At 41.6% G+C, this 21086-nt stretch overlaps 2 protein-coding genes across 4 annotated transcripts in view; one reads left to right on the forward strand and one right to left on the reverse strand.

The window, feature by feature from the left end:
* The window catches only part of pik3r4 (phosphoinositide-3-kinase, regulatory subunit 4), a 114973-nt gene that overhangs the window by 54663 nt on the left and 39224 nt on the right, over positions 1-21086 (reverse strand). For all 3 annotated transcript variants that reach the window (XM_068056071.1, XM_068056061.1, XM_068056081.1), the window contains exons 6-8: positions 19280-19453; positions 9942-10087; positions 4210-4413 (exon numbers count right to left, since the gene is read on the reverse strand). In XM_068056071.1, coding sequence (XP_067912172.1) covers positions 4210-4413; positions 9942-10087; positions 19280-19453 — 524 coding nt within the window. The remainder of the gene's footprint in view (positions 1-4209; positions 4414-9941; positions 10088-19279; positions 19454-21086) is intronic.
* Positions 20323-21086, forward strand: part of si:dkey-118j18.2 (uncharacterized) — a 130359-nt gene continuing 129595 nt past the window's right edge. The window contains exon 1 of the mRNA XM_068056140.1: positions 20323-20406. The gene's annotated coding sequence lies outside the window, so the exon portion shown is untranslated. The remainder of the gene's footprint in view (positions 20407-21086) is intronic.

Below are 21086 nucleotides of genomic sequence, written 5' to 3' on the forward strand. Positions count from 1 at the left end.
TTATTCTTCGTTTCAGGTGTGAAGGATCACAAGCTTCAACAACTCATGGGTACCAATACCCGACCGGATCCTTCTTTACTTACACTTCCCTTTGACCCCATCCCTCCTTCCAATCTCACCCCTTTCAGTGTACTCACAATATCCTCTGACCTTTGCCTTTGACCCTGAATTATCTGTCCTTAGCAAAGGCCTCAGCTACAACCCCCTTACGCTCCCACCTAAGTGAATTTCGAGTTGAGCACGATGCTGAGTTCTTCCTCCGTCACCTTCACCTCCGTGTCCACTTCTTTGACCAGGAGTCTTCCCCACTACACAGCAGAGCCCTTTATCCATCTCCAGTATTCTCCCTTCACCTGGACCCCTCCCCCTCTCTAAATCTTTTCATTGAGAAGTGCCATCGTGACATCAGCCGTCTCAATTTCTCTGCTCCCCTCACTCTCTAATCTGTCTCCTTTTGAACTTGAAGCACTCCGTACTTATAGGTTCAACCCTAACATTGTCATCAAACCTGGTGCTGCTGTTGCCTGGCATACTGACCACTACCTAGCAGAGGCCAAATGCCAACTCTAACGTTTCCTACCTTCTCCAGGTCATGATTCCATCACCAAACATCAAGCCATTCATTTCCAGGGCTGTCATGGCCTCATCTCTTCTGGCAATACATAGAAACTAGAAGCAGGAGGCGGCTATTTTGGCCCCTCGAGCCTGCTCTGCCATTCTATAAGATGATGGCTGAACTGTTTGCAGACTCAACTCCACTTTCCTGCCTATCCCCGATACACTTTGAATCCCTTGTTTGTCAAGAATCTGTCTACCTCTGCCTTAAAATCAATCAATGACCCTGCCTGCACCATTCTCTGGGGAAGAGAGAGTTCCAAAGACTCATGGCCCACAGAGAAAAAAAAATCTTCTGTCTTAAATGGGAGACCCCTTACTTTTAAACTATGCTCCCTAGTTTTAATCTCTCCCACAAGGGTAAACATGCTTTCAACATTCACCCCGTCAAGTCCCACAGGATCTTACATATTTCAATAAGATCACCTCTCATCCTTCTAAATTCCAATGAATACAGACTCAACCTGTCCAACCTTTCCTCATAAGATAACCCTCTCATCCCAGGAATCAGTCGAGTGAGTGAACCTTCTCTGAACTGCTTCTAATGCAATTATATCCTTTAAGTAAGGAAACCAAAATTGTACGTAATACTCCAGATGTAGTCTCACCAATGCACTGCACAACTGTAGCAAAACACCTCTACTTTTATATTCCATTCTCCTTGCAATAAACAACAACAGTGCATTTGCCTTCTTAATCGCTTGCTGTACCTGCATGCTAACTTTTTGTGGGACACTCAGACCTCTCTGCATCTCGAGTTCTGCAATCTCTCTCCATTTAAATAGTATATTGCTTTTCTATTTTTCCTGCCAAAGTGGACAAGTTCACACTTTCCCACATTATACTCCATCTACCAAATCTTTGCCCACTCACTTAACCAATCTATATCCCTTTGCAGATTCCAACCTCATAGACCCCAAACAGCCACTTCTACCTCCTTCCCAAAATCCACAAACAGGGCTGCCCTGGTAGACCCAGCATTTCAGCCTGTCCCTGCCCACAGAACTGGCTTCCTCCTATCGGCGACTCTGTTTTGACCCTATATTTTTTCCCCTTGTCCAGTCTCTTTCCACCTACATCCGTGACTGTACCGATGCCCTCCATCACAAAAAGTTTCAGTTTCTTGGCCCTAACCTTTTCCTCTTCACCATGGACATCTAATCTCTCTACACCTCTATCCCCCACGAAGTTGGTCTGAGGGCTCTCTGCTTCTTCCTTGTATGGAAGCCCAACCAGTCCTCATCTACCACCAACTTCCTCTGCCTGGCTGAACTTGTTCTCACATTGAACAACTTCTCCTTTAGCTCCACTCACTTCCTCCAAATAAAAGGTGGGGTTGCTATGGGTACTCGCATGGGTCCTAGCTTTGCTTGCCTTTTTGTGGGATATGTGGAACATTCTTTGTTCCAATCCTGCTCAGGCCCTCTCCTGCACCTCTTTGTCCAGTACATTGATGAATGTATTAGTGTCTTTTCCTGCTCTCACCCTGAACGGGAAAGTTTCATGAACTTTGTTTCCAATTTCTACCTTTCGCTCACCTTCACAGGGTACATCTTGGGCATTTCCCTTCGAGTCCTCTGTCTGCATTTCTGGTGATAGGCTATAAACTAATATTCACTATAAGCTCACCAACTCCCACAGCTACCTTGACTCCACTTCCTGTAAGGATTCTATTCCACTCTCCCAGTTTCTCCATCGCATCTGTTCTGACGATGCAACCTTCCATACTAGCGCTTCAGAAACCTCTTCCTTTATCCTCAACAGAGGATTACCTCACTGCCCACCGTGGTTGACAAGGCCTTCGATCACAGCCATTCCATTGAACGAACTTTGGCTCTCACTCCTTCCCTCCCAGAGTCACAATAGGTTTCCCCTTGTCCTCACCTTCTACCCCATCAGCCTCCGTATGCCACAAATCATCCTCCACCAATTCCACCACCTCCTGCATGATGCTACCACCAAATACATCTCCCCCTCCCCCTTCAGCATTCCAAGGGATCATTCCCTCCGCGTTACCCTGGTCCACTCCTCAGTCACCCCCCCCATCAGCCCCTTCCATTCTCAGAGCAACTTTCCATACAAGCTCAGGAGATGAAACACCTTTTACCTCCTCTCTTATCACCATGCACGGCCTAACACTCCTTCCAGGTGAAGCAGTGATTTTGTTATACTTCTTTCAATTTAGTACACTCGCTGTTCACGATGTGGTCTGCTCTACATTGGGGAGACCCAGAACACCTCCATTCAGTCTACAAACATGACCCTGAGCTTCCAGTCACCTGTTATTTTAATTCTCCACCTTGCTTCTGCTCTGACCCTTCTGTCCTCAGCCTCCTGCAGTGTTCCAATGAAGCTCAATGCAAGCTCAAGAAGCAGCACCTCATATTTCAACTGGGCACTTTACAGATTTCTGGACTCAACACTGAGTTCAGCAATTTTAGATTGTAACCCCCGTCTCCATTTTATTTCCTTTATCTTTGCTGTCGTGGATTTTTCTCTTATTTATTTTCTTTTGTTTTTTGCTTTCAGACAGCAGCTGTTCATGATCCTGCTTTTCAACACATCTTTTGTTTCTTTACTTGTCCCATTATCACTCCCTTTGGCCGTGCACGATGATCTTGCCTGCCGTCCACCCTATCAGAGATTGTTCCTTTTGTTTTCTTCTCACCCTCCCCCTTTCACTTGCTTAAACTTATTACATATCTAACTTCTCCCAATTCTGATAAAAGTTCATGGACCTAAAATGTTAACTCTGTTTCTGTCTCTACAGATGCTGGCAGATCTGCAGAGTATTCCCAGCATTTTCTGTTTTTATATCTGTATTCCTTGATCAGGCAGCTGACAGTTTTGTTTGTTTGGATGGTTACTACATATACGACACTAAATAAGAGTTAGCCAAAGAATAGCTCCATGCCGCACCCAGATAAGTCCATCAAATCAATATTTTTATAATGAATATATTTTTAAAAGACATGACTGAAGAATACATTACATTCATATGTCTAGATTTCAATTATTTTTCTCTCAATGTTTGAAAGCTTATTCTAATTTTTGAATGAAAAGAGATGGATTAACATCAATTTGACATTGTAAAGGCGGCTACATTTATGGATAAGTTGTGTAAGAATTACAAAGAGCATTATTTTAGGGGGAGAGAGTATACGTCGGTTTTAATGACTCTCAAAATAGATGCAATATGAGCAACAAACTTAGCTGATCTTCCTTAGAGTTTTAAAATATATACACAAGTCCATAACCTCATACAGGTCTGCTATGCACCAGACATCATGATTTATTACAGATGTAAAATAATCTTTAGAAATAGAAAGAAAATCCAATACTGACACAGAGACCAAAATTCATAAGTACTTTCATCTAGTCTGCCAAGCTCCCTTGCCAAATAATTAAACTCAGACTGGCTTGTGATTGTATTGCTTAACAATTAGACCTTGTGGTCTTAAAAGCACAGTCCCACCTCTTGTCCTCAGTACATCATCCAACAATGAATAATGCAATTGGAGATTCTCTTTTGAAATTTTTTTTACAATTTTTTGAAAATTTTTGAAAAATTGAAAATAAAACTCAAAGTATTACCTGAGAAAGCAGCTTCTTCAACAGCTGTGCAATGATTGGATCCTCTGGGAATGGGCATTCCAGCAGGAGTCCATTGCGTATTTTCTGGCGCAAGTTCAAGTGCCTGTACAAGTTCATTATCTCCTTTGACCGTAACACATAATCAAATATGGAACGGTTGACAGGCTCCTTGAGGACACTCAGCAACACAATTTCCTTGTCTATCTGTAAAAATTCCAAAAACTAGTTGCTTGAAACGCACCACAACTGAACGAAAAACACATGTTCATATCTGTATTGTAAATCAGAAAATCGTACCTCTCAGCATCATCTCCAAAAAAAAATCAAGTTGATCTTAAGCAAAGTAACTATGGAGTTAGAATGATTGAAGACAGTCTTGTGCTAAGATAGGAATTTTCATTCTTTTTTCTCCTCCTTTTATGTCACTACATGGCCAAAAGATAGTGTTTATTGATATTCTAGTTCCAGGCCTCAGCCAATGTTACTTTTCAAAGAGACACTAAGAAGCATTTAAGAATAAATGCAATCAATAGGCAATTTCTCCTTTCCTGCCAGGTTGGTTAAGTTCTGAAACTGGCTGACTGAGAACATTACAGATACAAAAGCGAATTCCAATGCTGCCATCTGTATTTTTGAATGCACTGTGTGTATGCTTATGTTACAATACAATAACAGTCTGAAAAACACTCATTAATTAGGATTCTAATTATATCATTTGTATGGATATTATTCAGTATTACTCATTACAGACAAGTATAACCTTGATATGGTTCTCAGCAAGTTGAAGCACAAAAGCAATTCTGTGGTTAAGTTGTCATGAAGCATATCAAATTAACTTTACCAGAAATAAATACACTTTCACTACCCATGAAATTCACTTAAATATATTTTTTAAAAATTCAACTGGTTTTCTATTTAATAGTTCAAAAACCATTTGGGGGAAACAATATAAATGTATGTGATGCATGCACATAAGATCTAGTAAAGTGATATATCAAAAAGGTTTTTAGACTGTTCATCTGTGAAACGATTACTGAAGTGTGATTGACTGCAGTTGGAACTACAGAAGCACTCACTCTGCAAAACAAGGGGAGGTGGTGGTGTAGTGGTATTGTCACTGGACTAGTAACCCAGAGTATTGCTCTGGGGACATGGGTTCGAATTCCACTAAAGCAGAAGGTGGAATCTGAACTCAATTAATAAATCTGGAATTAAAAGCTAGTATAATGATGGCCATGAAACTCTTGTCAATTGTCGTAAAAACCCATCTGGTTCACTAATGTCCTTTAAGAACATAAGAAATAGGAGCAGGAGTAGGCCATTCAGCCCTTCAAGCCCGCCCTGCCATTCAATAAGAACATGGCTGATCTGTCCCAGGCCTCAACTCCTCTTTCGGGCCTGCTCCTCATAACCCTAGACTCCCTGAGACTCCAAAAATAGGGAAGGGAATGAGACTCCAGACCCACAGCAATGTGGTTGACTTTTAAATGCCCTCTGAAATGGCCTAGCTAGCCACTCTGTTGTATCAAACTGCTATAAATTCAATAAGGAATGAAACTGGACGGACCTCCCGGCATCGATTGAGGCACCGGAAACTACAACGACAAACCTAGCCCTGTCGACCCTGCAAAGTCCTCCTTACTAACATCTGCAGGGCTTGGGCCAAAGTTGGGAGAGTTGTCCCACAGATTAGACAAGCAACAGCCCGACAGTCATACTCACGGAATCATACCTTACAATGTCCCAGAAACTGCCATCACCATTCCCCGGGTATGTCCTGTCCCACTGGGAGGACAAACCCAGCAGAGGTGGCGACACAGTGGTATACAGTCAGGATGGAGTTGCCCAGGAGTCCTTATCATCGAATCTAGACCCCATGAAGTCTCATGGCATCAGGTCAAACGTGGGAAAGGAAACCTCCTACTGATTACTACCTACCGCTCCCCCACCCTCAGCTGAAGAATCAGTACTCCTTCATGCTGAACACCACTTGGAGGAAGCACGGAAGGTGGCAAAGTGCACAGAATGTACTCTGGGTGGGGTAATTCAATGTCCATCACCACCATTACTGACGCAGCTGGCCGAGTCCTAAAGGACATAGCTGCTAGACTGGGTCTGCAGCAGATAGTGAGGGAACCAACAAGAGGGAAAAACAGACTTGACCTCGTCCTCACCAATCTGCCTGTCGCAGATGCCTCTGTCCATGACAGTATTGGTAGGAGTGACCACCACTCAGTCTGAATGAAGAGGAAGTCCCGTCTTCACATTGAGGATACCCTCCATCGTGTTAAATGGGATAGATTCAGAACAGATCTAGCAGCTCTAAAGCTGGGCATCCATGAGGCGCTGTGGGCGATCAGCAGCAGCAAAATTGTACTCAACCATAATCTGTAACCTCATGGCCCAGCACATCCCCCACTCTACCATTACCATCAAGCTGGGAGATCAATGAATGAAGACTGCAGGAGAGCATGCCAGGAGCAGCACCAGGCATACCTCAAAATGAGGTGTCAACCTGGTGAAGCTACAGGAATACTTGCGCTCCAAACAGCGGAAGCAGCATGCGATAGACAGAGCTAAGTGATCCCATAACCAACAGATCACATCTAAGCTCTGCAGTCCTGCCACATCCAGTCGTGAATGGGAGTGGACAATTAAGCAATTAACAGGAGGAGGTGGCACCAGAAATATCCCCATCCTCAATGATGAGGGAGTCCAGCACATCAGTGCAAAAGGTAAGGCTGAAGCATTTGCAACAATCTTCAGCCAGAAGTGCCAAGTGGATGATCCATCTCGGCCTCCTCCTGATGTTCCCAGCATTACAGATGCCAGACTTCAGCCAATTCGATTCACTCCACATGATATCAAGAAACGACTGAAGGCACTGGATACTGCAAAGGCTATGGGCCCTGACAACAATCCGGCAATAGTACTGACAACCTGTGCTCCAGAACTTGGAACGCCCCTAGCCAAGCTGTTGCAGTACAGCTACAACACTGGTATCTACCCGGCAATGTGGAAAATTACAGAGTATGTCCTGTACATAAAAAGCAGGACAAATCCAACCCAGCCAATTACCTCCTCATCACTCTACGCTTGATCATCAATATAGCGATGGAAGGTGTCAAAAGTACTATCAAGCTGCATTTGCCTAGCAATAACTTGCTCACGGATGCTCAGTTTGGGTTTCGCCAAGGCCACTCAGCTCCTGACCTCATTACAGCCTCGATTCAAACATGGACAAAAGAGATGAATTCAAAAAGTGAGATAAGAGTGACTGCCCTTGACATCAGGGCAGCATATGATCGTGTATGGCATCAAGGAGCCCGAGCAAAACTGGAGTCAATGGGAATCGGGAGAAAACTCTCCGCTAGTATAGTCATACCTAGCTCAAAGGAAAATGGTTGTGATTGTTGGAGGTCAATCATCTCAGCTCCAGGACATCACTGCAGGAACTCCTCAGGGTAGTGTCCTAGGCCTAACTATCTTCAGCTGCTTCATCAAAGCTCTTCCTTCAATCATAAGGTCAGAAGTGGGGATGTTTGCTGATGATTGCACAATGTTCAACACCATTCACGACTCCTCAGATACTGAAGCAGCCCATGTAGAAATGCCGCAAGACCTGGACAATATCCAGGCTTGGGCTGATAAGTGCAAGTAACATTCATGCCACACAAGTGCCAGACAATGACCATCTCCAACAAGAAAGAATCTAACCATCTGCCGTTGACATTCAATGGCATTACCATTGTAAATCCACCACTATCGATGTCCTTGGGATTACCATTGACCAGAAAGTGGAGTAGCCATATAAATACCGTGGCTGCAAGAACAGGTCAGAGGCTAGGAATCCTGCAGTGAGTAACTCACCTCCTAACTCCTCAAAGCCTGTCACCATCTACAAGGCACAAGTCAGGAGTGTGATGGAATACTCTCCACTTGCCTGGATGGGTGCAGCTCCAACAACATTCAAGAAGCTTGACACTATCCAGGACAAAGCAGCTCACTTGATTGGCACCCCTTCCACCACCTCAAACATTCACTCCCTCCACCACCGACGCACAGTGGCAGCACTGTGTACCATCTACAAGATGCACTGCAGCAACACACCAAGGCACCTTAGACAACACCTTCCAAAGCTGCAACCTCTACCACCTAGCAGGACAAGGGAAGCAGATGCATGGGAACACCACCAGCTGCAAGTTCTCCTCCAAGCATCACACCTGGAACTATATCGCTGTTCCTTCACTGTCACTGGGTCAAAATCCTGGAACTCCCTTCCTAACAGCATTGTGGGTGTACCCACTTAACACAGACTACAGCGGTTCAAGAAGGTGGCTCACAACAACCTTCTCAAGGGCAATTAGGGATGGGGAATAAATGGTGTCCTAGCCAGCTTCACCCATATCCCATGAATGAATAAAAACAAACATAACAAAATGCTTAATCTATCCACTGAAGCAATTCTACATTTCTAGATGAAAAGTCTTGATTTCAAAGTCTCCCAATTTAACAATACTGAAGGCACATTTGCATGAATGCTTTAGTTCAATTGTCATCAAGAAAACAGGCAGGCAACTTACTCCCTGGCATTTGCAATTGTCATTCTATAGCTAGTCAGTCAGAATTCAAGGCAGCCAAAGCAATCTATAACTGAGGAAAATGCAGGGCAGTCCTTTACTCAGTGCCTTGTCAGGCAAACCCCCCACCTGCCAAGACTGAGGCACACATTATTTCGCCACATGAATATTAAAAAACGTAAAAAGTGCAAGCCCCTGACTGGAAAGACATTTTTGCATAGTAACAGATGGTGTTGAAACAATGGGGACCCTGTAGTTGCTTCCGCAATACACAGAAGTGGTCATACCAGTTTTAGTCACATGACTAACTGACTGTTGCAGAGGTTTGAACTGAGAGTTTTAAATTGGAGAAAACAGTACTTGAAATCAGACAACGCCGTGTGCTCATTGAGTGAAGATCTCTCCTGGAACTGAAGCATGATTTACCTCCTCTCCTGTCTGCCTGCTCATCTGTCAGGTAACTGAAACCATCGAAGACACGTAAACTCAGAGAAAAATCTCCTACGTGAACAAGGTTTACGAAGAATACTGGGCCCCAACGAAACGCAAGACCATATCTTCAATCAAAGACTATAGCGAGCTCGAGAAACCGTAACAAGATATTGCCTCAAACTGTTCTACTTATCTTTTCTTCTGCTTTTTTCTGTCCCTATTTACATGTGTGTATCGCGTGTGCATGCTAGCATGGGCGCGTTATATATCCAAAGGCGTTAACAGTGTTAGAGTTTAAATTTAAGGTTTAATAAATTTCATCTTTTTGCTTTAAACCAAAGAAAGCCTGTTTGTGCCCATTTCTTTGCCTTATAATTGGAAACTGAACAAGGATTCACAAAAAGGGGAGCTCAAAACAGTGTGTTTAAAATTAAACCCTGTTACAATAAGACCAGGTAGACAGCAAAAACCCCCTCGACACATTTCTCACCTGGTCGTAACACTTATATAGTGCAGTAATCCTCAACAACATTGTAAACACAATCTAACAACGTGCTGACTTCAATCTAATTTGTCTAAAATAGTTAATCAATTAAAAATACCTAATCATACTACACAGACTTGAATACAGAAAATAAAATAAAAACCTTGAGTTTTGTTACTGAACAACAAAGTGCAATCCAGTAAATAATGGAACAAATCAAATTACTTTTATTGTACCTGTATTATTGGTTGGGAGATGAATGGACTGAGATATGGCATCAGTTTACAGTAGACATCAGCAATATTCAGATGTTGTGCTACCACTGTTATAAATCCCACAGCTCCATAACGTATCCAGAGATTTGGATGGCACAAAAAAGGTGCTAATATAAAGTAAAAGGGGCACGTTAAAAAAAAACTTGACATAATACAATAACTAGAGAAATGCAGCCAGATAGCCTCTTCTGCACTTCACACAGATTTGGTTAATTTATGCAATTTTAACAAAATTAACAGATGGATAAATGTACACCAGAGCATTTAACCAAGTACTGCAAAAGTCTACATTCAGACTTCTGTTAATAGAACATTACAGCGCAGTACAGGCCCTTCGGCCCTCGATGTTGCGCCAATCATCTGACCTACACTATTCCATTTTCATCCATATGTCCATCTAATGACCACTTAAATGCCCTTAAAGTTGGCTAGTCTACTACTGTTGCAGGCAGGGCGTTCCACGCCCCTACTACTCTCTGCTACTACTAATCCTACCAATCCTTCAAAGAAAAAGCATAAGCTTATCCAGAAACTTAACTCTCCAATTTTTTTTAACGACAGTAATCAAAAACTCACTGCAGAGAAATCAGAAGCATAAATCATTTGCTAACTGTGGCAGAGAATGTTGATGTCAATCTACCCAAACGTACTAAACATTCTTGCAATTAAAAAAAAACTTTCCTCATGATCTACACCCCTCGCTCTGCACCTTTGGTCCAGGTTTAATCTTACTAACAAGGTTTGTGAATTGCTGTCTTTTGTTATTTTTGTATGTCCTAGCAGGAGAAGCTAAAAGTTCTGTAATCAGCTGAAGCCTACTGCATTGAATTTCTCCTCTCTTTTTCCTTTTAATAAACTTTTTTTTACAATTTATAGGCATGCTAGGAGCAGCACCAGGAATACCTAAAAATGAGTTGTCAACCTGGAGAAGCTACAACACAGGACTACGTGCATGCTAAACAGTAGAAGCAGCATGCTACAAAGCTAAGCGATCCCACAACCAAAGGATCAGATCAAAGCTCTGCAGTCCTGCCACATTCAGTCATGAATGGTGGTGGACAATTAAACAAGTAATGGGAGGAGCAGGTTCCATGAACATCCCCATTCACAATGATGACGAAGCACTGCACGTTGAGTACAAAAGGCAAGGCTGAAGCATTTGCAACCCTCTTTAGCCAGAAGTACTGAGTCTCCTCCTGAGGTTCCCACTATCATAGAAACTAGTCTTCAGCCAATTCGATTCACTCTGCAATATTAAGAAATGGCTTAGCGCACTGAATACAACAAAGGCTATGGGCACCGACAACATCCTGGCTGTAGTGCTGAAGACTTGTGCTCCAGAACTACCAAAGCTGTTCCAGTACAGTTACAACATCAACATCTACCCAACAAAGTAGAAAATTGTTCAGGTATGTATCTTTACATTCACCTGAGAGGGCAGACAGTGCTTCTGTTTAACATCATCCAAAAAACGGCATCTCCGACAGTGCAGCGCTCCCTCAGTACTACACTGGGGCCTTGATTTTTATGCTCAAGTCCTGGAGTGGGACTTGAACCTGGAACTTTCTGATCAACTGAGCTACGGCTGACATTTTCAGGCTTCTGTTAATCCTACCAATCCTTCAAAGTAAAGCATATGTTTACCCTAGAAACTAACTCTCCAATATTCTTATATAATTAAAGCAAAATACTGCAGATGCTGGAAATCTGAAATAAAACAAGAAATGCTAGAAATACTCAGCAGGTCTGGCAGCATCTGTGGAGAGAGAAGCAAAGTTAACGTTTCAGGTCAGTGACCCTTCTTCAGAACTTGCTGCCATATTCTTTATGGCAGCAATTAAAAACTCAGTGTAGAGATATCAGAAGCACACATCACTTACTAACTATGACAGAAGCACACATTACTTACTAACTATGACAGAGAATGTTGAAGTTGAATGTTAAAGAGGCCAATCATCTCAGCCCCAGGACATCGCTGCCGGAATTCCTCAAGGCAGTGTCCTAGGCCCAACCATCTTTAGCTTTTTCATCAATGACCTTCCCTCTATAAGGTCATAAGTGGGGATGTTTGCTGCTGATTGCAGTGTTATCAATTCGTCAGATAAAGAAGCAGTCAGTGCCTGCATGCAGTGAGACCAGGACAACATTCAGGCTTAGGCTGATAAGTGGAAAGTAACATTCCTGCCACACAAGTGCCAGTCAATTACCATTTCCAACAAGAGAGAAACTAACCACTTCCCCTTGATATTCAATAGCATTACCATCAACATCCTGGGAGTCACCAGTGAACAAAAACTTAACTGGACCAGCCACATAAATACTGTGGCTCCAAGAGCAGGTCAGAGGCTGGGTATTCTGCAGCGAGTGACTCACCTCCTGACTCCCCAAAGCTACATGGCACAAGTCAGGAGTGTGATGTAATACTCTATACTTGCCTGGATGAATGCAGCTCCAACACTCAAGAAGCTCGCAGCCCATTTGACTGGCACCCCATCCACCACCCTAAACATTCACTCCACCACTGGCGCACCATGGCTGCAGCGTGCACCGTTTACAAGATGCCCTGTAACAACTCTCCAAGGCTTCTGCGACCTCTACCGCTTAAGGAACAAGGGCTGCAGGAGCATGGAAACACCACCACCTGCAAGTCCCTCTGCAAGTCACATACCATCCTGACTAGGAAATTTTTCATTGCTCGGTCTAAATCCTGGAACTCCCTGCTAAACTGCATTGCGGGAGTACCTTCACAACACGGACTGGAGCGCTTCAAGGTGACTGACCAGCACATTCTCAAGGGCAAACAGGGATAGACATTGCCAACAATTCCCACATCCAGTGAATGAATAAAAAAAAAGCCAACTCACACCATCTAATTATGTGCTTACTTTTCTGCTATTTGAAAACTAGGAGAACAAAAGCGAGCTCACGTGAATTCCACAAAGCTACCACAGTAGCAAGGGCTTCTGTTCGATCTTTGGGTGATGCTACATTATAAGATATTTAAAGAAAGCAGGTAAATTGGCCATTATAAATTGCCCCTAGTATAGGTAGGTGGTAGGAGAATATAGGGACAGGTGGGGATGTGGTAGGAATATGGGATTAGTGTAGGATTAGTATAAATGGGTGGTTGATGGTCGGCACAGACTCAGTGGGCCGAAGGGCCTGTTTCAGTGCCGTATCTCTAAGGGGCGGCACAGTGGTTAGCACCGCAGCCTCACAGCTCCAGGGACCCAGATTCGATTCTGGGCACTGCCTGTGCGGAGTTTGCAAGTTCTCCCTGTGACTGCATGGGTTTCCTCCGGGTACTCCGGTTTCCTCCCACATGCTAAAGACTTGTGGATTAATAGGTAAATTGGCCATTATAAATTGCCCCTAGTATAGGTAGGTGGTAGGGAAATATAGGGACAGGTGGGGATGTGGTAGGAATATAGAATTAGCGTAGGATTAGTCTCAAGGGGTGGTTGATGGTCGGCACAGACTCGGTGGCTGAAGGGCCTGTTTCAGTGCTGTATCTCTAAAAAAAAAATTGCCCCTAATGTAGGTAGGAGAATTGAGGGAAGGTGGGAATGTGAGTGGGAAAAATGGGATTAATGTAGGATTAGTATAAATGGGTGGTTGATGATCGGCATAGACTCGGTGGGCCGAAGGGCCTGTTTCAGTGCTGTATCTCTCTAATGGGGCGGCACAGTGGCGCAGTGGTTAGTACCGCAGCCTCACAGCTCCAGGGACCTGGGTTCAATTCTGGGTACTGTCTGTGCGGAGTTTGCAAGTTCTCCCTGTGATTGCGTGGGTTTTCACCGGGTGCTCCGGTTTCCTCCCACAGCCAAAGACTTGCAGGTGATAGGTAAATTGGCCATTGTAAGTTGCCCCTAGCGTAGGTAGGTGGTAGGGAATATGGGATTACTGTAGGGCTAGTATAAATGGGTGGTTGTTGGTCGGCACAGACTCGGTTCAGCCTGTTTCAGTGCTGTATCTATAAATAAAAATAAAAATAATAAATAGATATTTCACATATAAAATCACACTCTGGTTCATAGGAGCCAAAGGTCCACTTATTAAAAGGTCTTTAGTACTGTGCACAAGAAATATCTTGAGCAAGTTTTCAAAATGTGACAGTGGCATCAGAAAGGTTAAAACAATATCACCAAATAGTAATTCTAGCTTTTAGGTTGAAAATAAAATTGAGACAAAGCATACATATGTACTTAAAATGAGTCTGAGCTGCAGATCATGAGGTAAATAAATCATCACTTTAATTTGATTAGGTTTATTCAGGTGAGGAAGGCATCATTTGATTTCCTGTATTCAGCACTATACTGTGCTCTGCTAAGCCTATCAGGATAGAAGTTGAAAATCCCCATGTTGGTAGACAAAATTTACATAAAAGTTGTGTGACGAGCATTGGTCTAAGTTTTGTACAATTAAAAGAGCTCGTTATTTTTCTATATCTATGAAGCCAAAATTTACAAATCTGCAGTCTGGTGAAATCTGCAGTATTGATTTTCTCCTACTATTTACTTTTCATATATTTTATAGTTTAAGTTGCACTGTCTCATTGAGTATTTATTTTGTTGTTGGAAGATTACAGCTAGAGACAGAGTTCATGTCAATGGCAGAAAACTTTTATCTCAACACAAATTTCTGTTCAGCTCAGATCTTGTGCAGATAAACTCAACTCCAGTTCATAGAAAATAAAGCACTGAGCAACAGAGAAATACCTGATTAAAGCGTAAAAACAAAACAGCTAGATTTGGAAAACAGAGGACTTCCCATTTCAGGTGTCTGCAGCTCTTACTAAATGCTCCCAAGTCTGGTATCCAATATAGTAGTAAGGTGCTCTAAATTAACCTCACGTAAGCATTCCAATTGCAACAGTGCAACATTTCCATTGTAGGGTCAGTCATCCTGGAATATAAATATCAATTCAGACACAATTTCAGATCAGAGGGCTCAAAGTGAACAAAGTTACTTTAAAGTATGATCCTCACAGGCAGCTGAAAGATATCACTTTTATTTGACAAGTTTGGAACGGCTTCAAATTCAGGGCCTAGATGAAAAGAGTGCATACCAGCTACAGCTAGTTGCAAAAAAATACATACTTTACAGGTAAAGCAGGATATAAGTTACCTGATATGATCAGTTAAGTCAGCAGCACATTGACAATGGCTAAAAATGTGCTGAAAGGGAAAGGGCATACAAACGACACACACGGTTATTCATGTTCAAATTAACCAGTAACTTTTAATGAGGAAGAGGTGGGCCGAAGGGCCTGTTTCAGTGCTGTATCTCTAAACTAAACTAAACTAAACAGATCCCCATGAATTGCGAATTGCCACAAGTTGCTGGCTGATTTGCACCGCTCCCATCAGCTTTGCAAAAACGGTATCGAGCACTTAGCCTCCCAGTGATTTTCATGAAATTGCTACATTCATTACCCCTTGCACTCACCACAGAAAGTTAAGCAATTAATTAAGTACTTTTAAAACGTGATAATCGTTAATGACTGACAGACAATTGACCTCTCTCAGAAAGTAAACAATTAAAATTATGGCCTCTCAGTCCTTCAGGTAATGCATTGCTATTGGAATTTTTAAAAAAGGTTAAACTTTTATTTAAAAACTGACTTTTCCATTTTTTTCTCTTTACCTAATCTTTCTTTCCTTCTGTTTATTTTGCTTTCTCTACCTAATTTGACATTGAATTCACCCACCTTCACAATCCTTCCACACTATTTCTCAATCCTTAACTCTCACTGGGTAAGGAGATACCCTGTTGGGCCCATCGTTCACCAAGGTCCCAGAGGTGCTGTTGCCCTTGCACTTCCAGCAACTTTGTGGACAAAAAAATTTTGTGAAGGGTGCCGAAACAAGTCTAATTAACAGGGCATGTCCTGCTGCAGCAAATTTTGGGGATGTTAATTCTCACTCCTCCATCCAAAAGAAGAACAGAACTAGACATGGTGCATAGAACAGCTATCAATTTAAGACCGCACAACTTAAGTACAAGTCTTTCACCACAAGCACTAACATGCTCTTTGCCTTTGTCCCAGGACAGCTTTGTTATTTAATCTCTCCTGTTCTCTGCCTGATCAAACACCTTCCCCATTGAACTCTCCCCCACCCCCCTCCCCATCACTTGCTTAAAACCTAACTCTTTTCTAGCCTTTGCCACTTCTGATGATGAACAGTCACAGACCTGAAACGTTCTGCTTCTCTCTCCACAGATGCTGCCAAATCTGCTGAGTATTTCCAGCACTTTTTACTTTTATTTCAGATTTTCAGCATCTGCAGTAATTTGCTTTTATTTAAGTACAAGTTATTTTAGTCTGAATTAACACCATATGTAAGGAAATACACAAAACATTCCATTGATTTTACAGTATCTCGGCAAACATTGAAACAATCAGAATTACTTTGCCACATGTTGTGTTGAGTGCAATCTCCAAGCAGTTTGCACTCAAGACAATGGAAAAAAAACTCATCCCTTCCTACATTTCATACAGCCAATTATGCAAGAGTACAAAAATAAGGTTTAAATGTTTAATCCAATTTCTGATCATTAATCCCTTTCCTTAAAGAGAAATTATACTGTAGGGACCAAGTACTGGAAATGAAACCTGCCTTCAAAGGAACATACTCGACCTTAACAGAATATTAAAAGGAGGGTAACAGATGAAATCGTCACAACCTGACAGGATAATTTAAGGGAATTGGAGAATACGGGTGTTGCGCGAAAGTACTGAAATAAGACAAAAATGGCAGCAATTTATAAAAAGGAATGAAAGGATGATCTAAGTAACTATGGACCCTTGTGTATTTATAGTATGTAAGGTAAAGCTGATCGGCAAATCTAGAGTGCTTTCAAGATGTAACAAGTTAATTGACAACAAAGACTCATTTAATACACCTAGACCTTAGCATTAATGATACCAAAGTAAGGCAGGGGGACGGTAGCAGAGTGATAATGTTATTGGATTAGTAGTCTGGAGGCCTGGACTAATGCTTCAGAGACACAAGTTCAAATCCCACATGGCAACTGGGGGAATTTAAATTCAATTACTAAATCTCAAATAAAACACTAGTCTCATTAATAATGATCATGAAACTACTGGATTGTTGTAAAAATCCATCTAGTTCACTAATGACCTTCAGGAGTGGAAATCTGCTGTCCTTACCCAGTCTGGCCTACACATGTCCTCAGATCCACAGCAATGTCGTTGACTCTAAGCTGCCCTCTGAAATGGCCCTAGCAAGCCACTCAGTTGTATCAAACTGCTACAGAAAGCATTGTGGGTGTAACTACACCATATGGACTGCAGCGGTTCAAGAGGCAGCTTACTACTACCACCAAGTGCAATTAGGGATGGGCAACAAATGCAGGCCTTGCCAGTGATGCTCACATCCCAAGAGCGAATTATAAAAAGGTCTCCATAGTCAAAAACAAGCAGATGAGCTGTAGAGGGATCTGGAATGGTTGGGAGATTGGACAAAAGTATGATATGTCCTTTAATGTAGAGAAATTGAATCATAAAGCTGGGTAAAGGAAACAAGGGGTTAAAAGCACATAAGAAATGATAACTGTCCACAGGGAAAGCACCATTAAACAGTCATCACAATATACTGCAATGGTGAAAAAGGCTACCAGGACCTTGGGATTAATAGCTCAAAGGACAGAGCACTAGCTCCAGTAAGCGGTAAATAGTTTGCAAAAACCATCCGATCTCTCCCACCTCAAGTATTGATACAGTTCTGCACAAAATTATCACAGAGGGTACAACACAGACTTGGAGGGACAGCAAAGAAAAGCAACTAAGCTGATAAATAGGATTGAGGACCAGTTTACAAGAACAGGTTGAAGGATGTTTACATTGGAAAAAAAAGGTGGCTTTGATATGATTTTATTCTGATATATCAAAATCCTAAATTGAACAGGTAATAACAGGAACAACAATGGGATCCAGTTTACATAAGTTCCAGGTGGTGATGATGTATCCATTTTGACGAGAAAGGGTCAGTAAGAAATAGCTACTTTACACATAGTGTGCTGAGTATGTTAAATAACCTACCCAGGGAGGTAATGCAAACAGACAATATTCTAACTTTCAAGAGAATGATGAATAATTTTCTTGACACACAGGGGCATAAAGGGATAATAAAAGGATCTGGGAAACAAAATTATTTTTTTATTTGTTCAGGGGATGCGGGCGTCACTGGCTAGACCAGCATTTATTGCCCATTCCTAATTGCCCTCGAGAAGGTGGTGGTGAGCTGCCTTCCTGAACCACTGCTGTCCTGGGAAATGATGTTCTGGACCTTTGAAATGGATGAAAGTACTTTTCCAATCTTGCACAGTCCTTTGTTCCTAGAGGCATTAGAACATATTGGAGAGAATGGTCTTTTCTTGTTCTTTTTATGTATGCTCATACGAACCATATGACTCTTGACAAATTACATTTGTTTCTTTGTGCCCTCAATAAATTGATTTCTTTTTAAAAATGTTTACAGATGTACTTCAGATTGAAAATACTCCCAAGTTTATTTTTTTTTAAATATGCAGGTCAAGTAGTTAAATTTTAATAATAGATCTACATCCATAAAATACCTGAATTAAAATTCTGAATACTGCAGCAAAAACAGCGACAATAGGGAAGATTCAAGTTGCTGTCTACTGGATTTCTGATCACCCTATTTCTTGGATTATTCCGATGATTTTTCTTTAGCTCACTAATTACCATGTCTCATTAGAAGCTATTTTGAGCTTTATTATTTCAGATTGCTAATTAAGAATTATATTGATTTCCTCACAAGAAATGTGTACTCCACTGTTCCCAACTGTTTAGCTTTTCATGTACACACATAAAAGAAAGTCTACTAACAATTACAAAACATTCTCTTGAGACATTTGAGGAATGCTCAACTGAAAAGTAAGGTGACCAGTCATTTAGGAATTTGGCACAAGAGAGCAAAACCTTTGAAAAATAATAAATGTAGCAGAATAAGGTGCTTACTTAAGTTCTGTTTCCCATTCCCCTATCACTTGATTAGTAAGGGTAATGTGCATACAGATCTTAAATTCAATTCCCCATATGTGTTGAGTTCTCTGATTTTATCCACCATGGCAGGATGACCAGAATTTGCCTTGTGGCCCCACACCCAACCACTGCCCCATCAGAAAGTGTCTGGGCGAGGACAGGAGTGTTCTCAACTTGACCACTATTCATTTTAGTTATGTGTTCCAGTGCAAAAGACTTTTCTTTTGAAAAAGGGAAAATGTGTTTTTCAAGCAACAATAAATCTCACCAATATCACTGGCAAACTCATAGATGTGAGGTTTTTGCAGAAGTCCCAGCTGACACATGCAGGTCAGGGCATTGAGGGCTTTATAAATCACAAACTCCTCGGCATCACTGAGTCCTTGCTGAAGAAGAGGTTTAAGAATTGATGAGCTCTGCCATCCAACATAAGCTGCCACACCTGAAAATAAAACACAACTTGCAAGTTGAGTATCTTTAGTCTTCCAAACAAAATCTTGAAAATTCAAAAGATCAAACTCAATGATTTTCCCAATAACAAATTCAAACAAAATTAGATAATTCAACAATTTGCATCATTATGAGTAACAAAGGGGTTTCTGCAGGGCAGCAGGCACAGGCATTTTATAAACAGAGTATTCTGCTACTACACATTGCTTCATATGGTAGACAAATCAGGAACTGGTCTCAACTTGCCTAATAAGGTTATAGAAAACTAAATTCCAATCCAAGTTTGATTTGCATTAGTGTCCCACTTACTGGAAGGCTAATGTCCTACAGCACCACTCAAAGGATTAAAGAAGTATATATTGTATGCTTGAGGGTGTGTTGAATAACTCCTGTAGATACTACCACATTGTAAAAATACACAAATATTTTGAAATGTATTTAAAACTGCAACTTGAATCACTTTTTAGGTGTGCAAAGGACACTTGGAGTCACAGAATCAGTCATTTACAGCACAGAAGGTTATTTGGCCCACCGAGTCCAGACTGGCTCTCCATTGAGCTGTCCAGTCAGTCCCACTCCCCCACTTGATCCCTCTAGCCCTGCAAGTTTATTTCCTACAAGTGGCCAAACCCGTAGAAGAAATTAAATCTTTAGCAGTTTAGCTTAGAGAAATAACAATGTTTAATTCCAGACTTTTACATCAAACAGATGAATTTTACCAAAGAAACTAAAAGGACTAATTTATTCAGTTCATGTCATCACTTTTGGTATACTAATTATACATTACTGATTTGGCGAGAAGTAAATACTGCACACACACAAGTTTTCGCACCATGTGATGCAGGCTGTTGAAATGCCTATAAAGCAAAAGAATTCGCCAGAGTCACTTCGTGGCATAAAACTGCTGAAATAAAATCAACGATCTCTTGAACTTCAACGCTTGAGGTATTTTGCATATTTTCTTGCACTTTGTGTTACGCCAATAGGAACCAAAAAACAAAAACTAATTTACTTACCTATACTGATTGTGTTTGTGAGCTAAATAATTTCTACTATAACCTATTGTGAATATTTAAATAAGTATTTTCCTCAGTGTCACAAATGAATGCAAACCCCCTTGTGAATTATGTTGTACATTTGAGTATTAATGTCAACTGCCATTTTATACAGCATGTTTTAAAGTTTGTACTTCTGTGTTCTGTTTGTCAAAATGGAGGAGAGGGGTCAAATGGGACAGCTACTTGAAAAGGGTATAGTTTTAGGACCAGGAGATCCCTATCCAACCTGTGTGGACTCAAAACTGTAACCGTAATGAACTGTGATGGAAGACTGTAACGTCTTCCATTACGCACCTGCCATGTCCTACAGACACCTCTCCCAGCAAGAAGCCACAGTCTGTCTTGAAGCTGCAGACTTCAGTCTAAGGCCTTTTCAACAAGAAAAAAATAAAAGAGAAGCCACACTTTGAAAAATCCAGCAAGAAAAAAACCATCCCGAAGACGAGCTGCAATGGACAGCAGAAAAGTCTGATTTCTAGCAGTTTCTTCTTGATTCAAAAAAGGTGACTTCAGCAATTTAGCTGTCTCCATTATCACATTTAAGAGTGCAAAGAAAAAGGAAATTTA

Source organism: Heterodontus francisci, chromosome 2, assembly GCF_036365525.1.
Source record: "Heterodontus francisci isolate sHetFra1 chromosome 2, sHetFra1.hap1, whole genome shotgun sequence".
Classification (NCBI taxonomy): Eukaryota; Metazoa; Chordata; class Chondrichthyes; order Heterodontiformes; family Heterodontidae; genus Heterodontus; species Heterodontus francisci.